Source organism: Vigna umbellata, chromosome 5 (assembly GCF_029865625.1).
Source record: "Vigna umbellata cultivar VRB3 chromosome 5, Vumbellata_1.0, whole genome shotgun sequence".
Lineage (NCBI taxonomy): Eukaryota > Viridiplantae > Streptophyta > Magnoliopsida > Fabales > Fabaceae > Vigna > Vigna umbellata.
Window position 1 is genome coordinate 58252679 of NC_142169.1, and position 23720 is coordinate 58276398.

The window sequence follows — 23720 nt, forward strand, 5'->3', positions numbered from 1 at the left end:
TCGTAATTATTTTATTAAGACTAGCTAAAATTCAAACGACACTTATACCACTGTTATATATATATATATATATATATATATATATATATATATATATATATATATATATATATATATATATATATTAATAATCTGAATCATTAATAAATTTTTGTAATTAAAAAGCTATAAAAAAATTAGATTTGTTTTCTTTATTAATTCTATGTGCGATATATTATAAAATAAATTTAAATGTAACATTGCTTAAGATTTTATATCTTTTAAATAAAGAAAATAAATATATTTAACTATTATTAAAAAAAGTGTAAATTAGATAATAAATAAATGGTATTTGTATGTTAATAATGATTATGTTTTTGGGTATTTGTATGTTAATAATGATTATTATATAAAAACAATGGATAGTTACTCAGTTTGTAATTTTCTTTTATCGGACTCATAATGTATTGTGTTGTTAAAGTGGGTGAAGTTACTTTTAACATTCTGATAGTTTATTTTTATTTTTATTAATTTTTTAATTTTACAGTATAATTAAAAATAAAATAAGATTATAACATATGAACACTAAAAAGATGCGTATAGATTAATATATTTCTTTTCTTTTTTATATTATAAGAATCTTATTATAGTTAATTTATAAAGTAAAATTTATATTCATTTATGTATTATAAATTCCTCTTATTTAATCAATAGAATCTTTAATTTTTTTTGAAATATACAAGAATATGACTAAATATTAAAAAATAACGACTTTGAATAACTTTGATAATGCCACAATAATTTTATCTATTGATTGAGTATGAGTTTAACATTTCGATGGATAATAATATTTATCGTAAGAAATGAGAATGATGACCAAACTTGGAACTTTAATATAAAATAGTTCTATCGATTAAGAGAATTGTTAGGATAACTTGAAAAACATTATGGAAGGTGGTCATTTTAATGGTGGCGGTTGGTAGGGACCACAACATTGAGTTTCAGAAGTTTGAATAAATATTTATAAGAAAATAATATTAAAGGAAATTGTAGAGAGCTACGTGAATTTTGGCTGCATCCGAGTTTGAAATCAATACCACACTTAAAAGCTCTTTAATTTTGTTTGAAATTCAAACTATGCCATCATTGTAATTGTGACTTATAACCGATAGGGGAACTAGAAAATTTTCAAATCTAATCATAATTCAAAATTATTTCTCATTCTTGCCAACAATAAATATCATTAATCCATACTTTGAATTGAATATATAATTATTTTTTTTGTGAGCTCGTTTTTAATTGAATATTGATGTGGAGAATGTTGAATTTTCTGGAAGAGCCGGCTATAGGTTCATTATAAGTATTATGAGGTGATGGCAACAAATAAATTATAATATTTATTTTTTGATGAAGTAATAGTGTAGAAGCTCGAATTATGGTTTTCATTGTACAAATTATAGATGTGTATTTAATATGTGGACCTATATAATCCTAATAATGTATTGGGAATTATTTGTAAAGTATTGATGTTTGATTTGTATTGATAATAGTTTATGTAACAAAGAGGGCTATCATGAATTAATGTATAGAGTGTAGAAAGTTTGCACAATTGAATTGTTCTACTTGAATTTGGAAAAATATTTGTTTGATTAAAAACTTGTGATTTTTTTTAATTAACTTCAAACTTTGTTTTATCTAATTTTGAAAAACAAAAATGTTGTAAATCTAGTTATAAGTTTTTAGAAGTGATTGTATATTTCTATAATATTTTCCCTTGTTTGTCGTGTTTACTTTCTGTATATCTGTATATTTGGATAAATTTATTCACGAATGCTAAAATTGAAACAGATTTTTTGGGGAGTCAAAACTTCAGTTGAAGTGCGAGTTTAAAATAAAAATTGAAAGAAGTTATTGTGACCACTTTTACAAAATTATTTCTTGCAAAATATAATTTTCCCGTACTTATTTGGTGTTTTCCTTTTGTTCTAGGCGTAAAAGAAATGCAGTCTAAACTCAACCTAACATTGAACATGAGTAGTTGATAGGATTTGGATAATTTAAAACAAACTTAAGAAAAATGTGTTTTTATTTATTACTAAAATAATGTATGCTAAAATGTATTATAATGTTATTTAAAATTTATTTTTTAGGTTTTGTGTGATGTAAAATTATCTATGAAATTATCACAATAAATTTCATTTTATTTCTTTTCAATTGATAATAAGATACTAAACATTGTACGTATTGATTTATGTAATGTTCTAGTTAACATGTTAAGTATAATGAGAGATACATTCATAAGAATGAAATTCAAAGGAATTGATAGGAGCTCATATAATAAGTAAAACATGTGGTTTAATTTGACACAAAACAAAGAATCTTATTAAGGTTTCATGTGTTGTTAATCTTTCTGAAAGATAGGTGTGTTTTCAGAAACGCAAACACAGCATGACTGTTGTTAGCTTGTGTTGTAAGGTGTTGGGTTAAGTCGTGCAACCAGCACAACCTTCATGTTTAGTTATCAAGATTAAGTTTGAAACTCTGAGTATTGTCTGTTATAAGCTGAAGAAAGATGAGGATGATGTCAATCTATTTAATATTTGTTGAAAAATTATTGATGTTAAATAAATTTTTATCATCTTTAGTTTTGAAAAACTCATTTCCACTTAAGAAATTGATATTGAAATTGTTGTAACATTATTATATAAGCTATGTATGCATTGAAAAAAAAATATTTTCCTTTTATATAATTAAGAAGATCAATTTGTTTATCACTTCTCAATCCTTACGAGAATAAATCCCATTTGTCAAGATCAAAAAAATTATCATGTTCAAATGTTTTCGAAGGTTTTAGCATTTTTATTTCAGAAGTATAAAGTATAGTGACTTTCATTTTTTAACATTAAAGGAAAAACCAAAAATATATTGATATATTTTAAATTGTTCAAATCTACTTTGAAATATGATAATTGTTTCATCTACATGTACAAAAAGTAATCAATTATGAATGATTCTTAAATATATTTTACAATTTTATTCTCAATGTTTTCATTAAATTGGTTAAAATAATGAAACCTAGGGTTGTCACACTAAAAAAGAAGAAATACTAACTATCTCATTCTACTAATTAAAATAGAAACATTGATAAATTTTGAGATATTATCATTATGATTATTTATCATTAATTATGAGATTTTTTTTAGCCTTTTTATGGACATTATTTTGTGAAGATAATTATGAACAATATTTGATTGACATAATTAGTGACATTATTTGATAAACATTTTTATGAGTGATATGTTTTCTCTTTATTTAGTGGAGTGTATGAGTGGCATATGAAAAGAAGAGTTGAGTTTTCTTATTGTACTTCTTCTATTTCTTAACATAGTATCAAAAGCTAAAAACAAATTAAGGAAAACTATTTTTTTTTTGCATCACTCCAATACAATGGCAACAACCTTTTGACATTCTTTATATTATTGACACGAGAGTCTCACATCATGTGATAGGAAATTTATCTATTTGATAAATGTAAAGAAGATGCCAACCATACTTGGTGAGGTTGTCGAATGGGAAAGATGTCACTGCTATAAAGGAGTGCAATGTGGTTCTTGATGATCGTTTATAGCTTGAAAATGTTCTTTTTGTGTCACAATTAACTTGTAATTTAATTTCTATATCTCAACTAATTGATGCCTCAAATTGTATTATTCAATTCAATATCATTAAAGTTTTTAGTTGTTTATGTCATACACATCATCAACATCGTATTAGATACATATCTGCCAGCAGAAGTCAAAAGTATATATTTGGGGTACCCCAATGAACAAAAATGATGAAAATTGTATGATTTGGAATCCAATAAATAATTTATCTCTCGAGCTATGAAGTTATAAGAACATTAATTTCCTTTTGTTGACTCACTAGACAGTGCTCCTTATACTCCTCCTGTTAATTATATTATTGAGTATATTCATGAACAAAATTCCATCATTAAAATTCCATCAACAAAATATAAGGATTTTGTAAATTGTATCATTAGAAAAGTAAATTCCTCAGAAAGTTCATATGCTCAACAACATGTCTTAGGTACTCTTTACCTTATTACTTACCTTGTAAATAATGAACGAATTTTTGCTAAACATCACAAATTTTGTTACACCTCTAACAAAAAGAGAAAAACCTAAATTTTTTAAAGAAGTCATAAAGGATTCTGGTTGGGTGTTGTAATGACCTATAAAATATAAGCCTTTGAAGAGAATAAGACATGGATTATGCAAAAAATCCTACCTGAAAGAAAGGTCTCGGATGTAAATTTAAATGGGTATACAAAATAAAACATCACTTAAATTAGAGCATATAACATTTGAAAAGCGAGACTTGTCATCTTCAGATATTGATGAATCAATATTTTCTTGACTTTATCTAACTTATTGTACTAGATTTAATTAGGGAATTGTGCTTGAATGTTCATTATTTCTCCATTTTGCTAATTGTGTTTATACCATAAATTCAAAATTTAATTAAGCCGTATAAAAAAATTGGAGAGAAAGTATTAATAAAAAAATTTTTAGACAGAAAAAAAAAACTTTGTCAAATTTAGTAGTATCACAAAAAAAAAATCCACGGACTTTGCAGATTATTCATGTTGAATATAAAAAACTTTATATCCAAGACTTGACTTAAAAATGCATAGCAAAAGTAGGTTATGAATTGCATAAATAATGGCATCTTCTTTATCCAAACAGCTCGCTATAATCATAATTCACATTAACTCAAATAAGTTTGTGACATTTGGATAGTTAGGTAATTAAATATAAACTAATTTGATGTATGACTTAGATATTTTTAAGTTCAAAATTTGACAATTCTCAACTACTTTCAAACTACCTGCTACAACTCCATAAATGTCCTTAAACTTGACTTTTGTGCTTGATGTGATGCCTCTTACCTCAGTCTCATAATGTCAATTATGCATAAAACGTTTTTCATTTTGAAAGATACAACCAGGCAGATTATTAAAACTCCAAACCCTAGTTAGTAGTTGGCTACAAATAAATCTCATATTCAACTTTTGGAAGCAAAAATTATAAACATTTTATATTCTCTTACTTATTTCAAATAGAAGATAATTTTTATTACCTATTTTCTTCGTTTTATCTTAACAAATGTAACTATAGAAATTGAGAACAAAACCACTTAATGATAAAAAAATAAAATAAAATAACTATTTTTATTATATTCAATTGTCTCACCTCATTTAAGAATTAAATATAAGATAGTTTAAATATTATTTTCTCTTTACATAATTTAACACTTATTTTAAAAATAAAGTCATAACATTATATAAGTTTTAAAACGGATAATACCTCCACAATGTGATAATTGACTTTAATAACAATGTTTCAATAAACTTGAGATTAGGTTAAAATAATAATCATGCTCATTTTAATAAATTAATGTTAAAATTTAATTGTATTTTTTTTATTGTTTATTTTTAATTTACATATGTTTAAAAAATATAACTTACTCGAATTTAGATATGAATTTAAGTCTTATATTATATATAAAATAAAATTAAAACATATATAAAACAAAATATCCATAAACATATTACTTTAAAATTTTTAATTAAAAATAATATCAATCTCTAATTTATAAGAGTTAGATATCATTCTCATTATATATTCTTAATGAGTTCGTTTCTTCAAAACCCATACTATTTGTTACAATTTTTAAATGGAAAACTTCAATGAAGATATTATGGTTATTAATTTTATTTGATTTTGTGTACACCCAATTGCGTGTCTTAATTGTTCCCTGGTAGTGCAACTAATTAAAATACTTCATTCATAAAAGAAGTATATTTAGATAGTTTTTCGTGCAATCTTATGAAAAATATTGCTATAATAATGTACTATTGGTAGTTTAATAATTATAATAATCATTTAAAAATATATATTTCGCTTGAGTGAGAATAATATATTTGGTTTTCTTAATTTCATATTTCAACTTGACTCAAGTATCACACTCATGAATTCTAAAGTATGTGTTGACTCTTGCTAATGTGGGAAAGAAATTATGCAAGTATATATATATATATATATATATATATATATATATATATATATATATATATATATATATATATCTTTATTTATTTACTCATGTGTGTTGTGAATGTGGAAACAGATCTTGAGCATATGTAAATTGGAATATTTGTAAAAAAAGTCAAGTGAAAAAATAATTATTCTATTATTGATATAATAATAGTAACTACTACGATAATTAATTAATTATGCCGTGTTCATAATATTAATTTAGTGCATCTAACTTAACTACACTAACTTTATTAAAAATGGATATATTAAATAGCAACTTTATATGTAGCAAGTGTTGTACTACTGTTTTATTTAATAACTTTGACAGGTCGAGAGATTTAAATTTTAATTATATTTAATGAAAATTTTCTATACGTGAGATTATATTCAACGGAAGCTATATATATGATCAATGCCATCTATTTATCATTTAACGATATTGTTCATATTTTGCATTTTTATTTCTTAATTATTATATGTAAAAAAAACATTATGTATTGATAATATACATGAAATTTACACATTATAAATTATTGTTGATATATTTTTCCATAGAATGATTATACAAGTCAATAAATAAACTAACAATTAAACCCCCTTCATTATTTTGGTCCGAAATTTAGTAATCTTATATCACGTTTAATGGTAGAACTGAAGGAACACTTATATAAAGTTCGATGTGATAATTATGTGATACATTAAAGTGACATGCAAAAGCAAAGAAATAAATTAACAATTAAATTAATTACAATTTAGAAGTTATTAAAAGAAGGTGTTTAATTTTTTTTATATCGAAATTTAAGATAAACATAAACTTTTATGTTAACATTTAAAATTTATTTATCATTTATTGCCATCGTATAAAATTTTATCAAAATAATAAATTAATTTATTAATCATTATTTTTATTTTTGCATGTTGTCCGAACGTCTTATAGCTTCAGCTAGACAAATTTCCACACCATTCATGTTGCATTAGGTTAGTTATCACATCATCGAAACAACAATTTCCATTCAACTTTTATATGAACCATTCAATAAAATCAACAACATTATATTCAAAAGACCAAACAATAAAATAATAAATTCTTTCATATTGTATCATCACACAATCAGTTACATACTAGACAATTAACTGTTAATTAAACGATTAAGCAAGCTACCATTAAGATTAGACAGTCACATAATTTAATCATCGATCAACAGTCAGAATAATTAACTATAATATTGAACAAGTTAATATAAAGTATCTTTAGCACCAATTAAGTTTTAATTAAACAGTTATTAATAAAAATTTACTAAAAAATCTATAAATATAAATTTGAGGTAAGATGATAAATAATTACATTTATTACATTATTAATATCTTCAAAAATTAAATTGGCTTTAAGACAGGGCGAGTGTCATCTAAATAGTTTCAGGGAATTACAGAAAACAATTTTTAAATCCTTAAATTAGTTTCTAAACATTGAAAGTTGATTTCGATCCTACGTCCCAAAACAACTTTATTCAAAAACAATTATTAAAATAAAAAAGAAAAACACAATTACACAACAGCCGAGAAAAAAAATTCTAGAAACAATTATATATTCCAAATATATTAACTTTGTCTATTTATATTAAACAAAATTTAATTAATATATACACATTGAAACTTCTCACAGATAGTGGCATTTGGTACACTTTCTTTTTCCGCAATTGCACATGTTTGACAAAGGTGCAAATTTCACAAAAAAAAAGTAACCTAATCTAATTTCTATTACTTTCGTATAGCAATTACTTATGGTTGCTTTCTACACAATTTAGAATAGTTTTAGGTTTGCCTAATCGCAACTATTGGTTCACCTATTTCACATTACTTTCTTTTTAGACTAAGTAATCCACCAATTTCATACCATTAGGTCGTAATCGAAGGTGTGAAACAATATGAACACTTTCAACAAAGAATCTAGAAAGTTGATTTAATGATTCATATGTTTTCATCAATTACTTTCATCAAACCAAGCTGCTTTTTATTTTTAAAATAATAAATTTAAACAATAATAAATTATTCGTTTGATATACGTCATTTAATGTTTTATAAAATTGACACGTAAGTGGCAACTTATTATTATACACATATGCGTTTTGACGTCAAAAAAATAAATACAGCCAAAACATTAGTGGAATTAAAAGTAAAATCTTTTTACTTCCTTAATTTTTGCTATTTATGGCACTGATACTGTAATTTATACATCGAGAAATGCAACCACATTAGGCAAATAAAAAAAAGACCCTAGTACAAAATGAATAAGATTTAAAATGAAGTGGGTAAATAAAATATTGACGATTTTTAATTTCAGAGGTTATTTTGTTATGGTTTTATTTTCAAACTAATTTGAACAATGTTTATAATTCCAAAACTAAATTTATTGATAACCTATAATTTAATGATTGCTTTGTTGGTTTTAAATATTAGTTTAACACTTTTACGATTTTAAACTCATTAAATCGATGATTGATTTGACATTAATTTCAGAAATTGGAGTTACAGTGAATAAATTTTAGTTTCTTAATTTTTATTTCATTATTTTATTCTTTCTTAATTAGCCGACACCGCTATCAAGGACTTTGAAATAACACTATTGAAGCTGGTTAAAAACTGCAATAAATGGTTTTTTTTCTTTTTTATCAAATAACATATCTGGAATTAAAATTTACTCTCCGAGAAATATTTATGTAAATAGTATTTTTTTTAATGTTGAAAAATTGAATTCTGAATTATGTTATTTTTTTTATAATTTTTGATATATTTTTCTTTTTTAAATTAAGAAATGAAAATTTTGATTCAATAAACAGAAACTGAATTTTAACTTATTTTTCCAACAATTCTTCTAATCATATTTCAGAATTTAATTTTTTCAAAACTTAAAAAATCATATTATTTATGTTTTTTGAATGCATATGTATTATTTGAGTGAAAAAAATCTTATAATTGTTAAAAACATTTTCATTTAATGATGATTTAATTTAATTTTGATGTTTGATTAGTATATTATTTTGCGATAAATAAATTATAGCAATATTTTAAAGAAAAATAATGATTGAATCTCTGGGTGGTAGTTGGTTGTTGTCTCTTGCCAGAGGCATTTTCATGCTGATTTTGGGTGTAGTGAATGTCTGGTTCATGTATCATAAAAGTCAAATTCGTCCACCCTCTCATTTCAGAGCTTCTTTATTTCTTTTTTCTTTCACCAATATTTTAATGCATTTGGTTCAAATCCACAGTTGTGAAAAACATGGCCTTCCCACATCATCAATCCCCCACATTTTCTGCTGCATTTCTTGTTGTGGCGACCTGGTCTCCCAGACAAGACAATACCCAAGAACCATCGCATACTGTGACGCCCTTTCACTTTCACCTTCTTGGTACTTAACATGTCGCACACCCATATGTTACTTTTTTTATTTTTATTTATCTACTTCTTTCAAAGTTTGAGTCTTTTTGTATTTTGGCTTCAGTTTTTCTTCTCTTGTCTCAGGTATTCTCCTCTAGTTTCAAAGGGTTGTTTCTGAATTCGGTTTTGCTTTAGTGTAAGAGTTGCTGGGATTTGAACTTGTATTCATGCTTCTTACTTGGAATGAGATAATTGTAGTGTAGATGTATCAGTCTATACTAGTCCATTATCAGTCAATTTCAGCTGAATATATCTGCACACATGTGTATTGATCGCCTTTTTATGTGAAACATAGTTGTATGAATCTCTTAGTTGCTAATCGACATTAATCCTTTATTTTAATGCAATTTTTCAATGAAAAGTAGAGATTCTCCTCTCAATTTTTCACATGGTTTTGTTGTTATCAGGGAGAGAAAAGTACACTGCCTAGTTCATGAGAGATATTTGAGAGTTCTAGTGCTTTTGCATTTTTGGGATGTATCTTTCAAAGAGTTTCAAGCATGAAGTTGTTGTCATCCTGTGGTTTTGTTGCTATTTGCTACATGCTGCTGGGCAGAATAACATCACTAGCACTGTTGAAGGTATTTTTTTTTTTTTTTGTATTCCCTGATTGATTTGCTTCTATTAGGAATGCACTGATGTTTTTTGACTAGTTGGTTCATTCATGACATTATGTAAGAGTCTCTGTAATTAAATTATTTAGTTTAGAGTCTTATTCTTGTCTTCTCTATTCCTCTACATAAAAATTGGAATTTAAACACAGGGTAGCTGGACTTGTGCACTAATCATTCTTTATCTCAAAGGACCCTTGCATGAGGGGCTGTGCAAGGGATGTACTATTAAAAACCATTTATTTTCACCTAACAACTTAAGATTTTGAGATACATGTTTCGGGATAGCTTCTCTTTGATGGTATACAAGTGTTTGTCGAAGCGGTAGCTCTTATCTTTGCGGAGTGATTTATGTAATATGTCATAGCATACGCTATTGTTTCTATGTATAACTATGATCGAAAAGATCACGTGTGAAATTGCTATAAAATCTGAAAATATGATATGCAAGTGTCTCTTACAACAATAATACCCAGACTTTTTTTAAAAATTGAGAATGGAGTAAGAGAACCCATTATTCTAATAAAAGAAAAAAAAAACTAGGTAGGAGCTGTGAAGTGTTGCTTGTGATGTGTACTGTATTTGTTGGTTCTATTGATGATATGATGTTCTCATTTGAATTAATGTGCAGTTGAAGCATTGATAGCCATTAAGAGTAGTTTGATTGATCCTAATGGAAATTTAAGCAATTGGAATCATGGAGACCCATGTACATCAAGGTGGAAAGGAGTTTTGTGCTTCAATGAAACACAGGAGGATGGCTATCTGCATGTTGAAGAATTGTATGAATTATATCTTCTACTCGGCATTTCTTTTTCATAATTGATATTAACATTTCCTTTGTCCTTCTTTTATAAGAAAAGTGCTTGCGGCACTCTCTTTCTCTAAGATTTTCTCCATTATTGACTATAATTTATTGGAAATCGGAAATTTTGGTGGGTCATCTTATTTAATGATTCACGCTCTTGATTTAGATTTGGATCCACCAAAGTTAGTGATTTTCATTAAATTTTAGCTGAGGTGAGTGTAGAGTGTTGCTAGCCTTCCTCCTTTGTTGCTCTCTCTAACTCTCTTTCATAGGTTGCAAATAGATTCAGTCGTTATTGTGGGTTAAACATCCTCCTACTCTATAGTTTATAAGCTGTCCTCTAGAAATCAGTATAATCACCTAAACAGGATGAGAGCTGAGGGACACAACAAGTGAACACTTCTTTATGATGATCTTTTCAGCATATTTTGATAAATTTACATGCTTGATCAATAATCAATTTCCTTTTATTTCTGACGTCAATAATTCAATACTTATAATGCAGATCTATCAATCTGTGTGAGAATTGAGAGCTTTCTTTTCACTTCTACTCCATTGAGTTTGTTTTTTCTTGGCTGTAGGCAATTACTGAGTTTGCAACTGTCTGGAACCTTGGCACCAGAGCTTGGCAAATTAACATACATGAAAAGATTGTAAGAAAATATTTGATCTGATGTTTGAAAGGACAAATATTCTGAACAATATTCAGTTTAGCATTTGCTAGATACCATTTTCGCTTGAGTAGGGGATTTCGCTAATTTGAGTTTTTTACCCCTTTGTAGCTTTTATTTACCTACTTCCTCTGATACATGTTTTTATTTGTATTCTAAAGGAACTTTATGTGGAACAACATAAGTGGCAGTATTCCAAAGGAAGTTGGCAATATCAAATCTTTGGAACTATTGTAAGTTGAGCCCTTTAGGCATGTATGTTGTCCATCAAATTGATTGAACAATTCAGTTGTTTTATTACATTTTAGAAGTATTAATGCATAAACATCCTTGTCATTGCTTGAATTATGAGTTGATTATATAAATTGAATTTAAATATTGTTTCCTTAAGGGGTAAAAGATTGTTTTTAATGGTTGTACGAATAAAGGAGTAGTAATATAACAAGAGTTGCAAAGTTTCTACATTGTTTCTCATCAAATGTGTTTTTTGCAGGCTCCTGAATGGAAATAATTTAACAGGTTCACTACCAGAGGAGATTGGCTATCTTCCAAACCTGGATAGAATACAAATAGATCAGAACCATATATCAGGACCTCTACCTACGTCATTTGCAAATCTGAACAAGACAAAGCATTTGTAAGTTTTTGACACGAAAATGTGGTTTAAGAATGACCACTCTTTCTATTTTTATGTTAACAATTTTATTTCTCAACATTTTTTATCCTGACCTAGAAAATAGAAAGAAAATAATGTTTAATACCCCTCCCCTCAATGGAGCAGTCACATGAACAACAACTCACTCAGCGGGCAAATCCCACCAGAGCTTTCTCGATTACCAAATCTTGTTCACCTGTAAGTTGGTAATTGGATATCGTTGACATCTGCAGCTATTAACATTTTCCCATGTGTGTTTTTTTTTTTTTTTTAATTCTTAACGATCATGCTTATATCTTGCTCAAAAGATGCATCTCTGTTTCTGCAGTCTTCTCGACAATAACAACTTATCTGGATATCTTCCCCCTGAGCTGTACAAGTTGCCAAAATTACTTATCATGTAGGTTTCTTATTGTTTAAATAATATATGTATATATATATGTATATATATATACATACATACATATATATATATATATATATATATATATATATATATATATATATATATAAGCATGTATAGTTTTGTTTCTTTTTTATTTTTGGATGGAAAAACGCATCGAACTAGTTTCAAGGGACATCTTATTAGATTTCAGAGAAAAAACAGAATGTGTATTGTATTGATTTTACTGTGACAGCTAAGCAAAGAAAAGGACAAAAAAGGTCCTCTTTATTCTTTAAAAAGGAAGAATTGAGAATACTTCTGAAAGCACAAGGAAAATGATCATGATATGAACACCTTGTACCAAGTAGAGAAATGGAATTTTATTTCAATGCCATCTGATGCTTTAGGTTTTGATCAACCTTAGGTTGTAAGAAGTGAAATTGCTTGGCAAGTAGTGGAAAACAGGGCTGGCTACTTTGCCAGCTAAGTCATCTATCATAGATTTTGTTGCATCAATATTTGATATTTGCTACATTTGTCACTGTAAAACTTTTAATCCTTTTCTGATGTGTTCTACTTATTGTTGACTGTTTTAATAAATATTCCTTGATGTTTAATTAGATTTTTAAAATGTTTCTTTATCTTGCTTTTGCAGTCAACTTGATAACAATAACTTTGAAGGAAATAGTATTCCTGATACGTATGGCAACATGTCAAAGTTGTTGAAGATGTAAGTGAATTCTGTAATTCCTTGTTCTTTAATGGGTTTTGCAAGTTCAGGTGCCTAAGTCTTTATTTTAAATGTTAATGGTGAAGTACCAATTTGAGATACTATAACCTTATGATTGATTTCTTATAGTAGGAGCGATAATCATACAAAAGGGAGAAGTCTTAGATATATATGATATGTAAGCAGAGGGAAAAAAAAGGTTTAAATAAGAAGTGCTTGTGGAAATCATATTTAGACATTTGAATCCTTGGTAGAGCACCATTTATTGTTATGCACATAGAGCATTATGAATTTATGACTCAATGAGTTTGACACAACTAACATTCTCTCCCTCAAATGAGTATCGTGTTATTCACTAGCAATGATGCTCTGTTACTAATGCTTATGTGTGATGTTCTTGTTGAAATAAGTAATAAGTAGTGCATTGGGAACCATTTATCTGCTGTAATCATGATTAGTACCTAGTCTTGTACCTAGAAGTCTAGTGCACTCTATGAGTTGTACCTAGGAATCTAGGGTAGTCTGTTGATCTTTCCTCTTCCATTGTATCAGTTTCTATCATTATAAATAGAAGATCACAAGAGGGATCTTGTAAGCCCTCCAATTTTATATTCTCTTTTTACTCTCAACTATTCTCATTGTTTAGAAAGTTTCTTGTCTTTATTTGGAAGGATTTTTGTAGTTGTCTAAAGAAAAGGCTTTTGGTATCTGTTCCAGAATAATATAAAGTCCATACTTGCCAACCCAGTCTTCTTTGTTTGGATCGGTTTATATATTTTGGTTTTGTCTCTTTTTTATAAAAAAAATTGAAAAGACTATATTCAGTCAGCAACCAAATGAAATTGCATTATATATATAGTAAGTGTAGAGCTCCAAAGCGATGCATGAATTTCTATGACGCCTATTTTTCATTTATGGACAACTGTTATTTGATAAAATGTCAAATACATAATAAAATTCCTTTTCATTACTGAAATATAATAGACAAATCCTAGAAGTTTAAGATTATAATATGGAAACCACTAAGTTTAGTATGTTTGTGGTTCGGTTTTTGAACTTGAAAACCAAAAGCAAACTTAACTGAAAAGCTTAGTTTTTCAGCTAAGGTTTTGTTCAATATTTGGTTCTTTAGATTGATTTTACGGTTTGGAATGATTTGAATGGGCTCTTGCACACTATTGGAGGAGAACATGCAATCACTATATATTTCTTCTATCCTCTGCTAAATAAATTTCTCACCAGAGAAGAAAATTTAATTTGGTCAAGACGAAGGGCTTGATGTCAAGATTGACTGTCTAAATCTTATTAATGGTTTATTGGTATTATTAGGAGCCTTAGGAATTGCAGTTTGACAGGACCAGTTCCTGACTTAAGCAGGATACCTCACCTTCTTTATCTGTAAGTTCAGTTATCTGTAATAAAGAGAAGTATCTTTTCCTGAAAAATGAAGATTCGAATATACGTGTTTGGAAAAGAAAATTTCTAGTGCAGTTTGTAACTGTGGTTATTCTATTATTTGTGTAAATTTCAGTGACCTTAGTTTCAACCAGTTGAACGAATCAATTCCTGCCAATAAGCTTTCTGAGAATATCACAACCATGTGAGAGTCTCTATCATTTCATCTGTTGTACGATTTTATGTTTAATTATTTGGATTCCATATGTCATTTTGCCAATATTTTCCAAATATGTTAGTTCTTGACCTCTTGAGATATGTGCAGTGATTTATCAAACAACCACCTAACTGGAAATATTCCATCTTACTTTGTTGATCTTCCACGTCTTCAGAAGTTGTAAGTTGTTTTCTGTTTTGTCCTCTTTTCTTTTACATCAAGCTATATAAATTTATTTATACATTCTATAAGCCAGACAAGAGTTACTACTGTCTCCCACCTTATGTCACTTATAGATCATATATTGGATTACTGATGTTTATAGAAACTGGATCAGAAGTTCTTACAAAAAGAATTCTCAAAGGGAAAAAAATGAGAGTTTTGTATATTTCTTCCAATTGCACTAAGTGTTCACAATACATCCACTGGCACTTCGAGGGTCTAGCAACCTCCCACAACAAAACTATTTCTCTCCCCCTTTTCCCGGACGTAAACACCTCTCTGTACATAACCTCCCTTCAACCCACAACTATAACTAACAGATTTTACAGCTGTTTTAATCAAAACAAAGAGCTGTATTTTCCTTTTTCCTTGTTTCTTTTTTAATAGGCCTTTGTAATAAGAGGTTGTTTCCTACCAGATGTTTGATATCGAAGTATTAAACTTTTATATTTCTTATTTAATCAATCAAGTTATAAAAAATTATATTTTCTTCTATCATTCTATTGGGCAGGTCACTTGCAAACAATTCATTGAATGGCACTGTTTCATCCTCTATTTGGACGAATAAGACTTCAAATGGAACAGAAAACTTTCTTTTGTAAGATCTTAAGTGATAAATTTCCCATTTTGGGAATTTCACCATGCTAATATCATTTGTTTATCTGTATGTCCCTCTGTGTAGTAGACGCTACTCAGTACATTCTGCTTCGCTGAGCTTTCGTTTCTGATCATGCAGGGAGTTGCAAAATAATAGCCTTACAGCTATATCAGGAAGTATTGATCTTCCTCCAAACGTCACAGTTGTGTACGGTTCTAAACTTATCAGCTATTATTGTCAGTTTGTTCTTAAATCATTGTGGTGCAGATTGGAGATTTTCATATTTTTCCTCCTTGTTATGCATGTTCTAAACATTACAGTCACTAGGCCTAAGGTCAAGAATATAGCATTGGATTCAGCATCATCCCGTCTTTTTTAAATAGCTTCACATGTCATTATTTAAAAAAAAAATGTATTTCAGGCTTGATGGGAATCCCCTTTGCTCAAACAAAACCCTTGATCACTTCTGTGGACCTGGTGGTGCTACTGTAACAAATGGCTCATTCACTACAAACTCCAGTTCATGTAAACCTCAAGCATGCCCTCCTCCTTATGAGTACTCTGTTGATTGTTTCTGTGCACTTCCATTGCTTGTTGCCTATCGGCTGAAAAGTCCTGGATTTTCAGACTTTACTCCGTATTTGGATGATTTTGAGACCTACATGACTACTGGTCTTCAATTATCTACTGATCAGCTAGAATATACTTTTTATTGGCAAGCAGGACCTCGATTGAGAATGGACTTGAAATTTTTTCCTCTATATGTTAATAACACTAGCAATCATACTTTCAATAGAAGTGAGCTCCTACGGATCAGAAGCATGTTCACAGGATGGCTAATTCAAGACAGTGATCTATTTGGACCTTATGAACTGCTTGCCTTCGATCTTTTGGGTCTTTACGAGGATGGTAAGTCTTGGAAACTACTTTGGATCTGCTAGATTGCTTTGATGGAATAAGGATTGATGCATGCTTTTAACAAAACTACTTGTTTCATGTTTGATTTTATACATACCGTGTGTGGACAAAACAAAACAAGATAAAAGTTTAAAAGTTATGTCGAATCTGGTAGATGACTCTGTGCCTGCTGTTAGGATTAAGTTTAAAGGACCAAATATGAACCAAATCAGACTGGATATTCTTTAGGAAGTTTTCTATCGTTGTCTTGTTTCCTTTTTTCCCTTCCTATTCATGAATGTAGGGGATATGCTCCTTATTTCAAAGTCCCAAACTATCTCTGATGGGTTTTGTTTCTTTGTGATTGGATCAAACCTAATCCAACCCCATCCAATCTGACCCAATTTTCTACTGTTAGGTGACAAGTTTAAACTTCAGACCCAACCCAACTTAATCTACCAAAGTTATTAAATAATGTTAATAGCTGTAGTAATATTACTATTTTTAAATTTACTCCATTACTCTATTAACTAAAAGTGCATTTTTGAAAAAATAAGTTATTTAAATATTAAATAATATAGTCTGCTTTTTTAAAATAATATTTTAAAATATGTAACAATATGTGTTTTGAAATTACAAAATTTAGCAAAACAAAAACTGTGGCCCAATTAATTGACTTGAGTCTAAAAAAAATGTCAAAATCTGACCCAACTCGAGATATTTTTATTGGGTGTGTAATGGGTTTGTCCAAACACAACCTAAGCTGACCTGTGTACACCCCTAGTTTTTGGGAGCTGGACAGGCCCATCAACATGCCCCCACAATTCCTTCCCTTTCATAAAGGTGTTGAATTGAAACTCAACTAAAGTAATGCTTCCCACTGAGTTGGCCAATAAAAAAATAATTGTAATTATCTTTTTTTGGTATGTTCAATAGTCTTTTAGGAGTCGAAACTAAAGACAAGGTTTGGGAGAATAAAATGTATTTAAATTGATCTTGACGTCAACAACTTCTGAGGAATATGAGACTTTAGGTGTACCAGAACATAACATACACATTTAATTGAGAGGAACAAATTCCCACCAAACAAGATTTCATGAATCAAAACTCAAGAAAAATTGGGATTGAAAAGTGAGAAACTGAAAGTTCCTAGGGCACTACAAGAAATTTAGGGTTTAGAGTAAAAACTCTTCTATCATATCAAATCTGTCTAAATAATACATGACTAATTTATAGCTATTCAAATCTGTGAATTAATGAAAGAAAACAGCAAATAAAGTTGTAGTGAAATTATAGAGGAATCAAAAAGGAAGAAATAAGTCCGGATTTAGCTAATCCTTCAACCCACCAACAACATAAATTCTTGTCCTTTAAATAGTTTCCTTTCCTGCATCCCCTTTCCTAGTGAAGCTATGTTGTCTTATAACCAAACCCTAATATCCATTAATAATTTGCAAAATGTAGCACGGGTATTGACATCGAACTCGACACTGACATGTGTAGTGTCGAAAATGTTGGAGATGGGATACAAATTTATATATTAGATCATTATGAATTATTTAATTTAACAACCAATAATTTATGTACTCAATATCATCTATAAACAAGGTTAGCCATATATAATAATATAAATATATTGTTACCTAATACAAAAATGAATTTAATCCATCTATCTAATATTCAAAAAGTGAAAGTAGTGATAGTATAAGATTTGTTCCTTATTTATGTAATCATAACATAAAAATCAACTTATGCAATGAGTTTACAAGTTTATGGGTTTTTAAAAAATCATTGTATTTGTCATTATTAACATTGTGTTTGAGGCATGTCAAAATTATCTTCCAAACAAAAAAAAAAGTCTGTCAAATTTGACACTTCATCGATGTGTTTTACATGTGTTGGTGCTCGATATGTGTTGCACATGGGGACACACCATTTGTGAGGCATGTCCAAGCTTCATAAGAAGATGAAGAAGATAAAGTGCCACTTTTGACCAATACCCTAATGCATCATTTTTGCTAACTCCTGATAGCTTTCACATGGCCTTTCTGTTTTAGGTATTGGAGTATTAGGAGTCAAAAGGAGAGGATCTTGTATCACACACATTATGTCCACTTTTCCAATTTTGTTTGCACAAATGTGTGCTGTACTTCCAAATATTGAATATCATATTTGATAACTGTCACAGGACTGTCTTCATACTGCCCATATTGTTGTTGCAGAAATTGGCAAGGATTCAAAATCAGGAATAAGCACAGGTGCACTGGTTGGCATAGTTGTAGGGGCAATTGCTTGTGCAGTGACATTATCTGCAATTGTTACCCTTCTTATATTGAGAATCAAAATGAGAGGCTACCATACTGTTTCAAAGCGACGTCAGGGTGAGTTCTGTAACATGAATTATCAGCTGTATTGCTACTTTCCTCTTTAAATTGTTTTAAGTGCTCTTCCTCTTCACGATGAGAAGTCTTGGTGTTATTATTATTGCCTGAACCATATCTGAAATATAGTTTCTTTTAATGTCATATTTACCTTTGGGATGGCTTCTGTGGACATGTCATAATAAATTGATTTCTTGAAATAGTTCTAAGATGTTCTGTCTCTTTTTGTTGCATTCATTGATAAATGTCCTTGGATATTTTTCTTAGATTTTGTTAAGAGAAAATTGATTAAATAAAAACGAGAGAAAATACGACTAGTAGGAAGGGAGGAGGGTGAACTGAATCCTATACACAACAAGGAACGTGACAAAATTTAACACAGCAAAGCTCGTAATGTTTGCAAATCAGAATTCAGAAATAACAATGGCCTTGTGAACAGCTATGAACAGAACACCAAAGATAGCTCTAGGCCATAACCAGTATACAGAAAAAGAGAGACATTTTTATGGGGTTGGGGAGTGTGGGGACAAGATATAAGACATTAATAAAAAGACAAGACTTCTGCCACTGAAATATATATATGTTTGTATGAATTTTTACGTTGTATCTAATCAAAGTTGAAAAATCATAGGAGAACCAAGAAGTTTAGCTCAAGACCGTCATGCTATGTAGCTTGTTAATCTTGTAATATTAAAGATGCTTGTGTATTGAGAAGCTCATGTGGTTGCAGGTTGCTCAAATCGAATTTTATCCCTTCTTATCATGATTTGTATTGTAATCATCAGCCTTGCTTGTAAATTGGATACTTATGACCAAGGAGGTGCTAATACCGCAACATTGGCTATACTTGTTTTTAGTGTTTTTCAAAACGTATAATCAATTTAACTGCAGTTTGGATATTCATCTATAAGCTGTAAAGATATAGTTTACACTAGGTATAAAATTACTATTGTTTTAAGTTTTTCCCATCAGAACTTCAACATTCTTGGTGGAATTATATCCATTTTTCTTCCTGTTTGAACTTGATATGATGGAATCAAAAAAATTATGTGGTACTATGACTACAAACCATATCTGATTGGTTAATGATTGATTTATTAATAAAGTCTTCTCTATTCACATAGACTTACGTTTATTTGCAGCATCTAAAATCTCTATAAAAATTGATGGTGTAAGGGCCTTTACTTATGGAGAATTGTCCTCCGCCACAAACAATTTCAGCATTTCTGCTCAAGTTGGACAAGGTGGCTATGGGAAGGTTTATAAAGGGACTCTTTCTGATGGCACAATTGTTGCCATAAAACGTGCTCAAGAGGGATCTCTGCAAGGTGAGAAGGAGTTCCTTACAGAAATATCATTACTATCAAGGTTACATCATCGCAACCTTGTTTCTCTGATTGGATACTGTGATGAAGAAGGTGAACAGGTAATTCTTTTTCCAAATTCATAAAATTTAACACTCACTATTTTACTTCGTAATCTTAATGATTTTCTTAATTCGTGATGTCCTTTGTGGAAGTTAATATCCAATAATCCCATAGATTTCTACCCCTTTTTAACTCCTAGAGGAAGTTATTTGTACAAAAATTAAGAAACAAGCACTTACGGGCTTAGCTAGAACCATTTTAAACAAAAGGAAGGAAGTTATATGTAGGTCGAAACTCACATCCAGCTGTTATTGAAATTTGGATTTTGATATTCATGCATGACTTAAACTTTCTTGCTGACTATATTGAATTCCTTCCATTTGGCTTGCTGCTTCATACTTGCAGATGCTGGTTTATGAATTTATGTCTAATGGCACATTGAGGGATCACCTTTCAGGTATAAATTATGCTCTTATTTTCTAATATTCTGAAATTATTAAGATTTTGGTTTCATTGCATTATTCTGATGAATGAGTAGCCACGTATGCTTTGAACATATTACTTGTCTCGAAGCCCAACCTACATAATTGTGTGCCTAATTTCCTTTCTAAGATGTCTCTCTAAAGGGTAAGCCTATTGTTTACAGTTACAGCGAAAGAACCCTTGACTTTTGCCATGAGATTGAAAATTGCACTAGGGGCAGCTAAAGGCCTCATGTATCTACACACAGAAGCTGATCCTCCAATATTCCACCGAGACGTAAAGGCCAGCAACATATTATTAGACTCTAAATTTTCGGCAAAAGTGGCTGATTTTGGACTTTCGCGGCTTGCCCCAGTTCCAGATATGGAAGGAGTTGTTCCTGGTCATGTATCTACGGTGGTAAAGGGGACCCCGGTAAGGGTTTCATGATTGGATTTGGTTTTGCTAAATAGTGAACATGAATAATAATTACAAGATTATAAATCATATTGTTGAATTACTAATCTATCTTGGCACTTGTATAAATACTATTAGTGTAAGCTGTAATGGATAAATAAGTATAGGAACAGCAGATCAATGATATCTTAGCAACTATCTCTGCACTGTATTATTAACAAGCCAAATTAATACCATGGAAAAGGCTGCTAGCATCGAGTAGTAGTATATAGAGCATATAGTAATGTTCAAAAGAAAATAATGGTTTTGAGAAAACTATAGAGGTTGACCTAGTTAAGGCCAATGTTAGGAGTGTTTCTTTTGAGAAAAGAACAGGTATTAAAACTTCAAAAGTATTAGAGCTTGCTGTGATAGCACCAAGTCGTACATTGATTAGAGATTAAATAATGGTATATAACTTATAAGGATGACCAATTTAGCAAGATGGGTTAACTTTTTAGGTTATATCATGCTTCACTCATGCAGTTGTCTCCGTCCAATTAAGCTTCAGTAATGAAATAGTATCTCAACATGGTTTTTGAAGGGTTGACTTTTGTTTACTTGGTGAGTTTTAATCTATTTTTCTCACTGTTTTGAATATGCAGGGTTACCTTGATCCAGAGTACTTCTTAACTCACAAGTTGACTGACAAGAGTGATGTTTATAGTCTTGGTGTTGTATTTCTGGAACTTTTGACTGGGATGCATCCTATCTCACACGGAAAAAATATTGTTAGAGAGGTATTTGCTTATTGTAGAACCTCTTTTCTCTCCCTTTTCCCTACTGATAACAGCTGGAACTTTTTCTGCTGTCTCATTATACTTCACCCTCATATAGTTTGAGTGTTGTTTGTAATTGAATCATGTCACCTCAATATAAAGACAGAGAGCGTCCTTTCTCTCTACATAAATTCTCGTCAACAAAGGTTCTTTTTTTTTTTGGTTATTGATGTCCAACTATTATTCCTTTAATCGAAGATTTTGGGTAGACAGCAGCATAACTAAGTATTTCACATCATAGGTTGAATCAAATTAAAGAATTTTCAAGTAATGTCTGTCTATCCTTTTGTTTTTGTCGTGTAAATATTCCTTCAACCATTTCCTATGCCTTAAGATGTCAAATAATAGAGTGTTTGACAATTTACTTTTCTAAATCTTTCAGTCTTATAAACTAATCTGAGTACTTGGTGAGATCAGTCTCTAGCTTTTGGCTTGGGGATACCCCAAATTCACCTTTGCACTAACTTTTCTGAATTCTATTCAGGTTAATATTGCGTACCAATCAGGTGTAATATTTTCAATTATCGATGGACGCATGGGGTCTTATCCATCTGAGCATGTGGAGAAATTTTTGACATTGGCCTTGAAGTGTTGCGAAGATGAGCCAGAGGCACGGCCTAGAATGGCAGAAGTGGTTAGAGAGCTTGAAAACATATGGTCCACAATGCCAGAATCAGATACCAAGAAAGCTGAATTTATGTCCAGTGATTCTGGCAAAACTGACATTCACAGTATACCATCTTCATCCTCTGCTTCTGCTATGAAGACTCCTTTTGTATCAGGGGATGTGTCTGGTAGCGATCTTGTTAGTGGAGTAATACCAAGCATCAAGCCAAGATAGAACTATACAAGTTAAAAATTATTACCTTCTGCAATCATGGTGATTCAAATGAGGTTGTCATTAGCCTGTGCATTAAATAATTTGGCCATATGGTTACTGCTTTTCATTTTCACCCTTTAAATTTTCTTCTCTGTATAATATGATATACTGATAGAGCTCTAGCTGGTAAATAACATCGATTTTGTATACCATCATATGCTCACTGGTTGTTTGTATGTAGTGCTAGATAAGTACTAGGGAGTTGAATTATGTTTGAAGTAGCTTATTCAAATGTTTTAAGTTTTTTCTTTCTTTCTTTATTTTGGTTAAGTTTGAACTTTTCATTTATGGAATTATTCAAACTGTTTACTGATACTCTAATCTAATCCTACTGGCTAAAAAGAGTAGCTTCCCTCTTGAACCATGTTTATAAATTACTATTTTTTGATTATCTGTTTCTTTACCTTTTTATTGTATGCTATAAATTGGAAGGATTTCAAAGTTGAGATTGTCATCAAAATGAAAAAGAATTCCACTGCTGTTTAAAAAGTTCATAATATATACTTGATGAAAGAATTTTGTCTATAATCTCTATTTTTCATCCTTCGGTTGAGTATACAGTTAAATGCAACTTTATTTACTTCCGGACTTGAAATGTTAAAATTTTAATTATAAGGACTGTTCGGAAGTAAATAGTATAAACACAATATTGTAAAGATATTTTATCCTGTATTAATTTTATTATCTTTC

The 23720-nt window shown here is 29.6% G+C and overlaps 1 protein-coding gene across 3 annotated transcripts; it reads left to right on the plus strand.

Annotated features, from left to right (window-relative positions):
- The first annotated feature begins 9157 nt into the window (after positions 1–9157).
- Positions 9158–23351, plus strand: LOC148198725 (putative LRR receptor-like serine/threonine-protein kinase At1g06840). 3 transcript variants are annotated; one of them, XM_088115490.1, is made up of 22 exons: positions 9158–9487; positions 9601–9652; positions 9924–10097; positions 10759–10909; positions 11517–11588; positions 11768–11839; positions 12100–12243; positions 12388–12459; positions 12590–12661; positions 13302–13376; positions 14706–14774; positions 14908–14976; positions 15097–15168; positions 15722–15808; positions 15947–16015; positions 16230–16717; positions 18928–19086; positions 20229–20512; positions 20859–20910; positions 21100–21350; positions 21977–22111; positions 22635–23351. In XM_088115490.1, exons 3-22 carry the CDS (start codon positions 9992–9994, stop codon positions 22989–22991), a joined length of 2856 nt encoding a protein of 951 aa, XP_087971616.1. In that variant the 5' UTR covers positions 9158–9487; positions 9601–9652; positions 9924–9991; the 3' UTR covers positions 22992–23351. The 3 variants fall into 3 exon arrangements, with proteins under 3 accessions (XP_087971616.1, XP_087971614.1, XP_087971615.1); XM_088115488.1 differs by lacking the exon at positions 9601–9652 and having other exon boundaries at positions 9159–9487; XM_088115489.1 differs by lacking the exons at positions 9158–9487; positions 9601–9652 and adding an exon at positions 9535–9600.
- Positions 23352–23720: the final 369 nt, after the last annotated feature.

Excerpts from the sequence above, each read along its gene's own strand:
- LOC148198725 (XM_088115490.1), top strand. The coding sequence starts at position 9,992 with ATGTATCTTTCAAAGAGTTTCAAGCATGAAGTTGTTGTCATCCTGTGG. Across the intron at positions 10,910-11,516 it reads TATCTGCATGTTGAAGAATT|GCAATTACTGAGTTTGCAAC; the intron begins GTATGAATTATA and ends TCTTGGCTGTAG. Across the intron at positions 22,112-22,634 it reads GAAAAAATATTGTTAGAGAG|GTTAATATTGCGTACCAATC; the intron begins GTATTTGCTTAT and ends AATTCTATTCAG.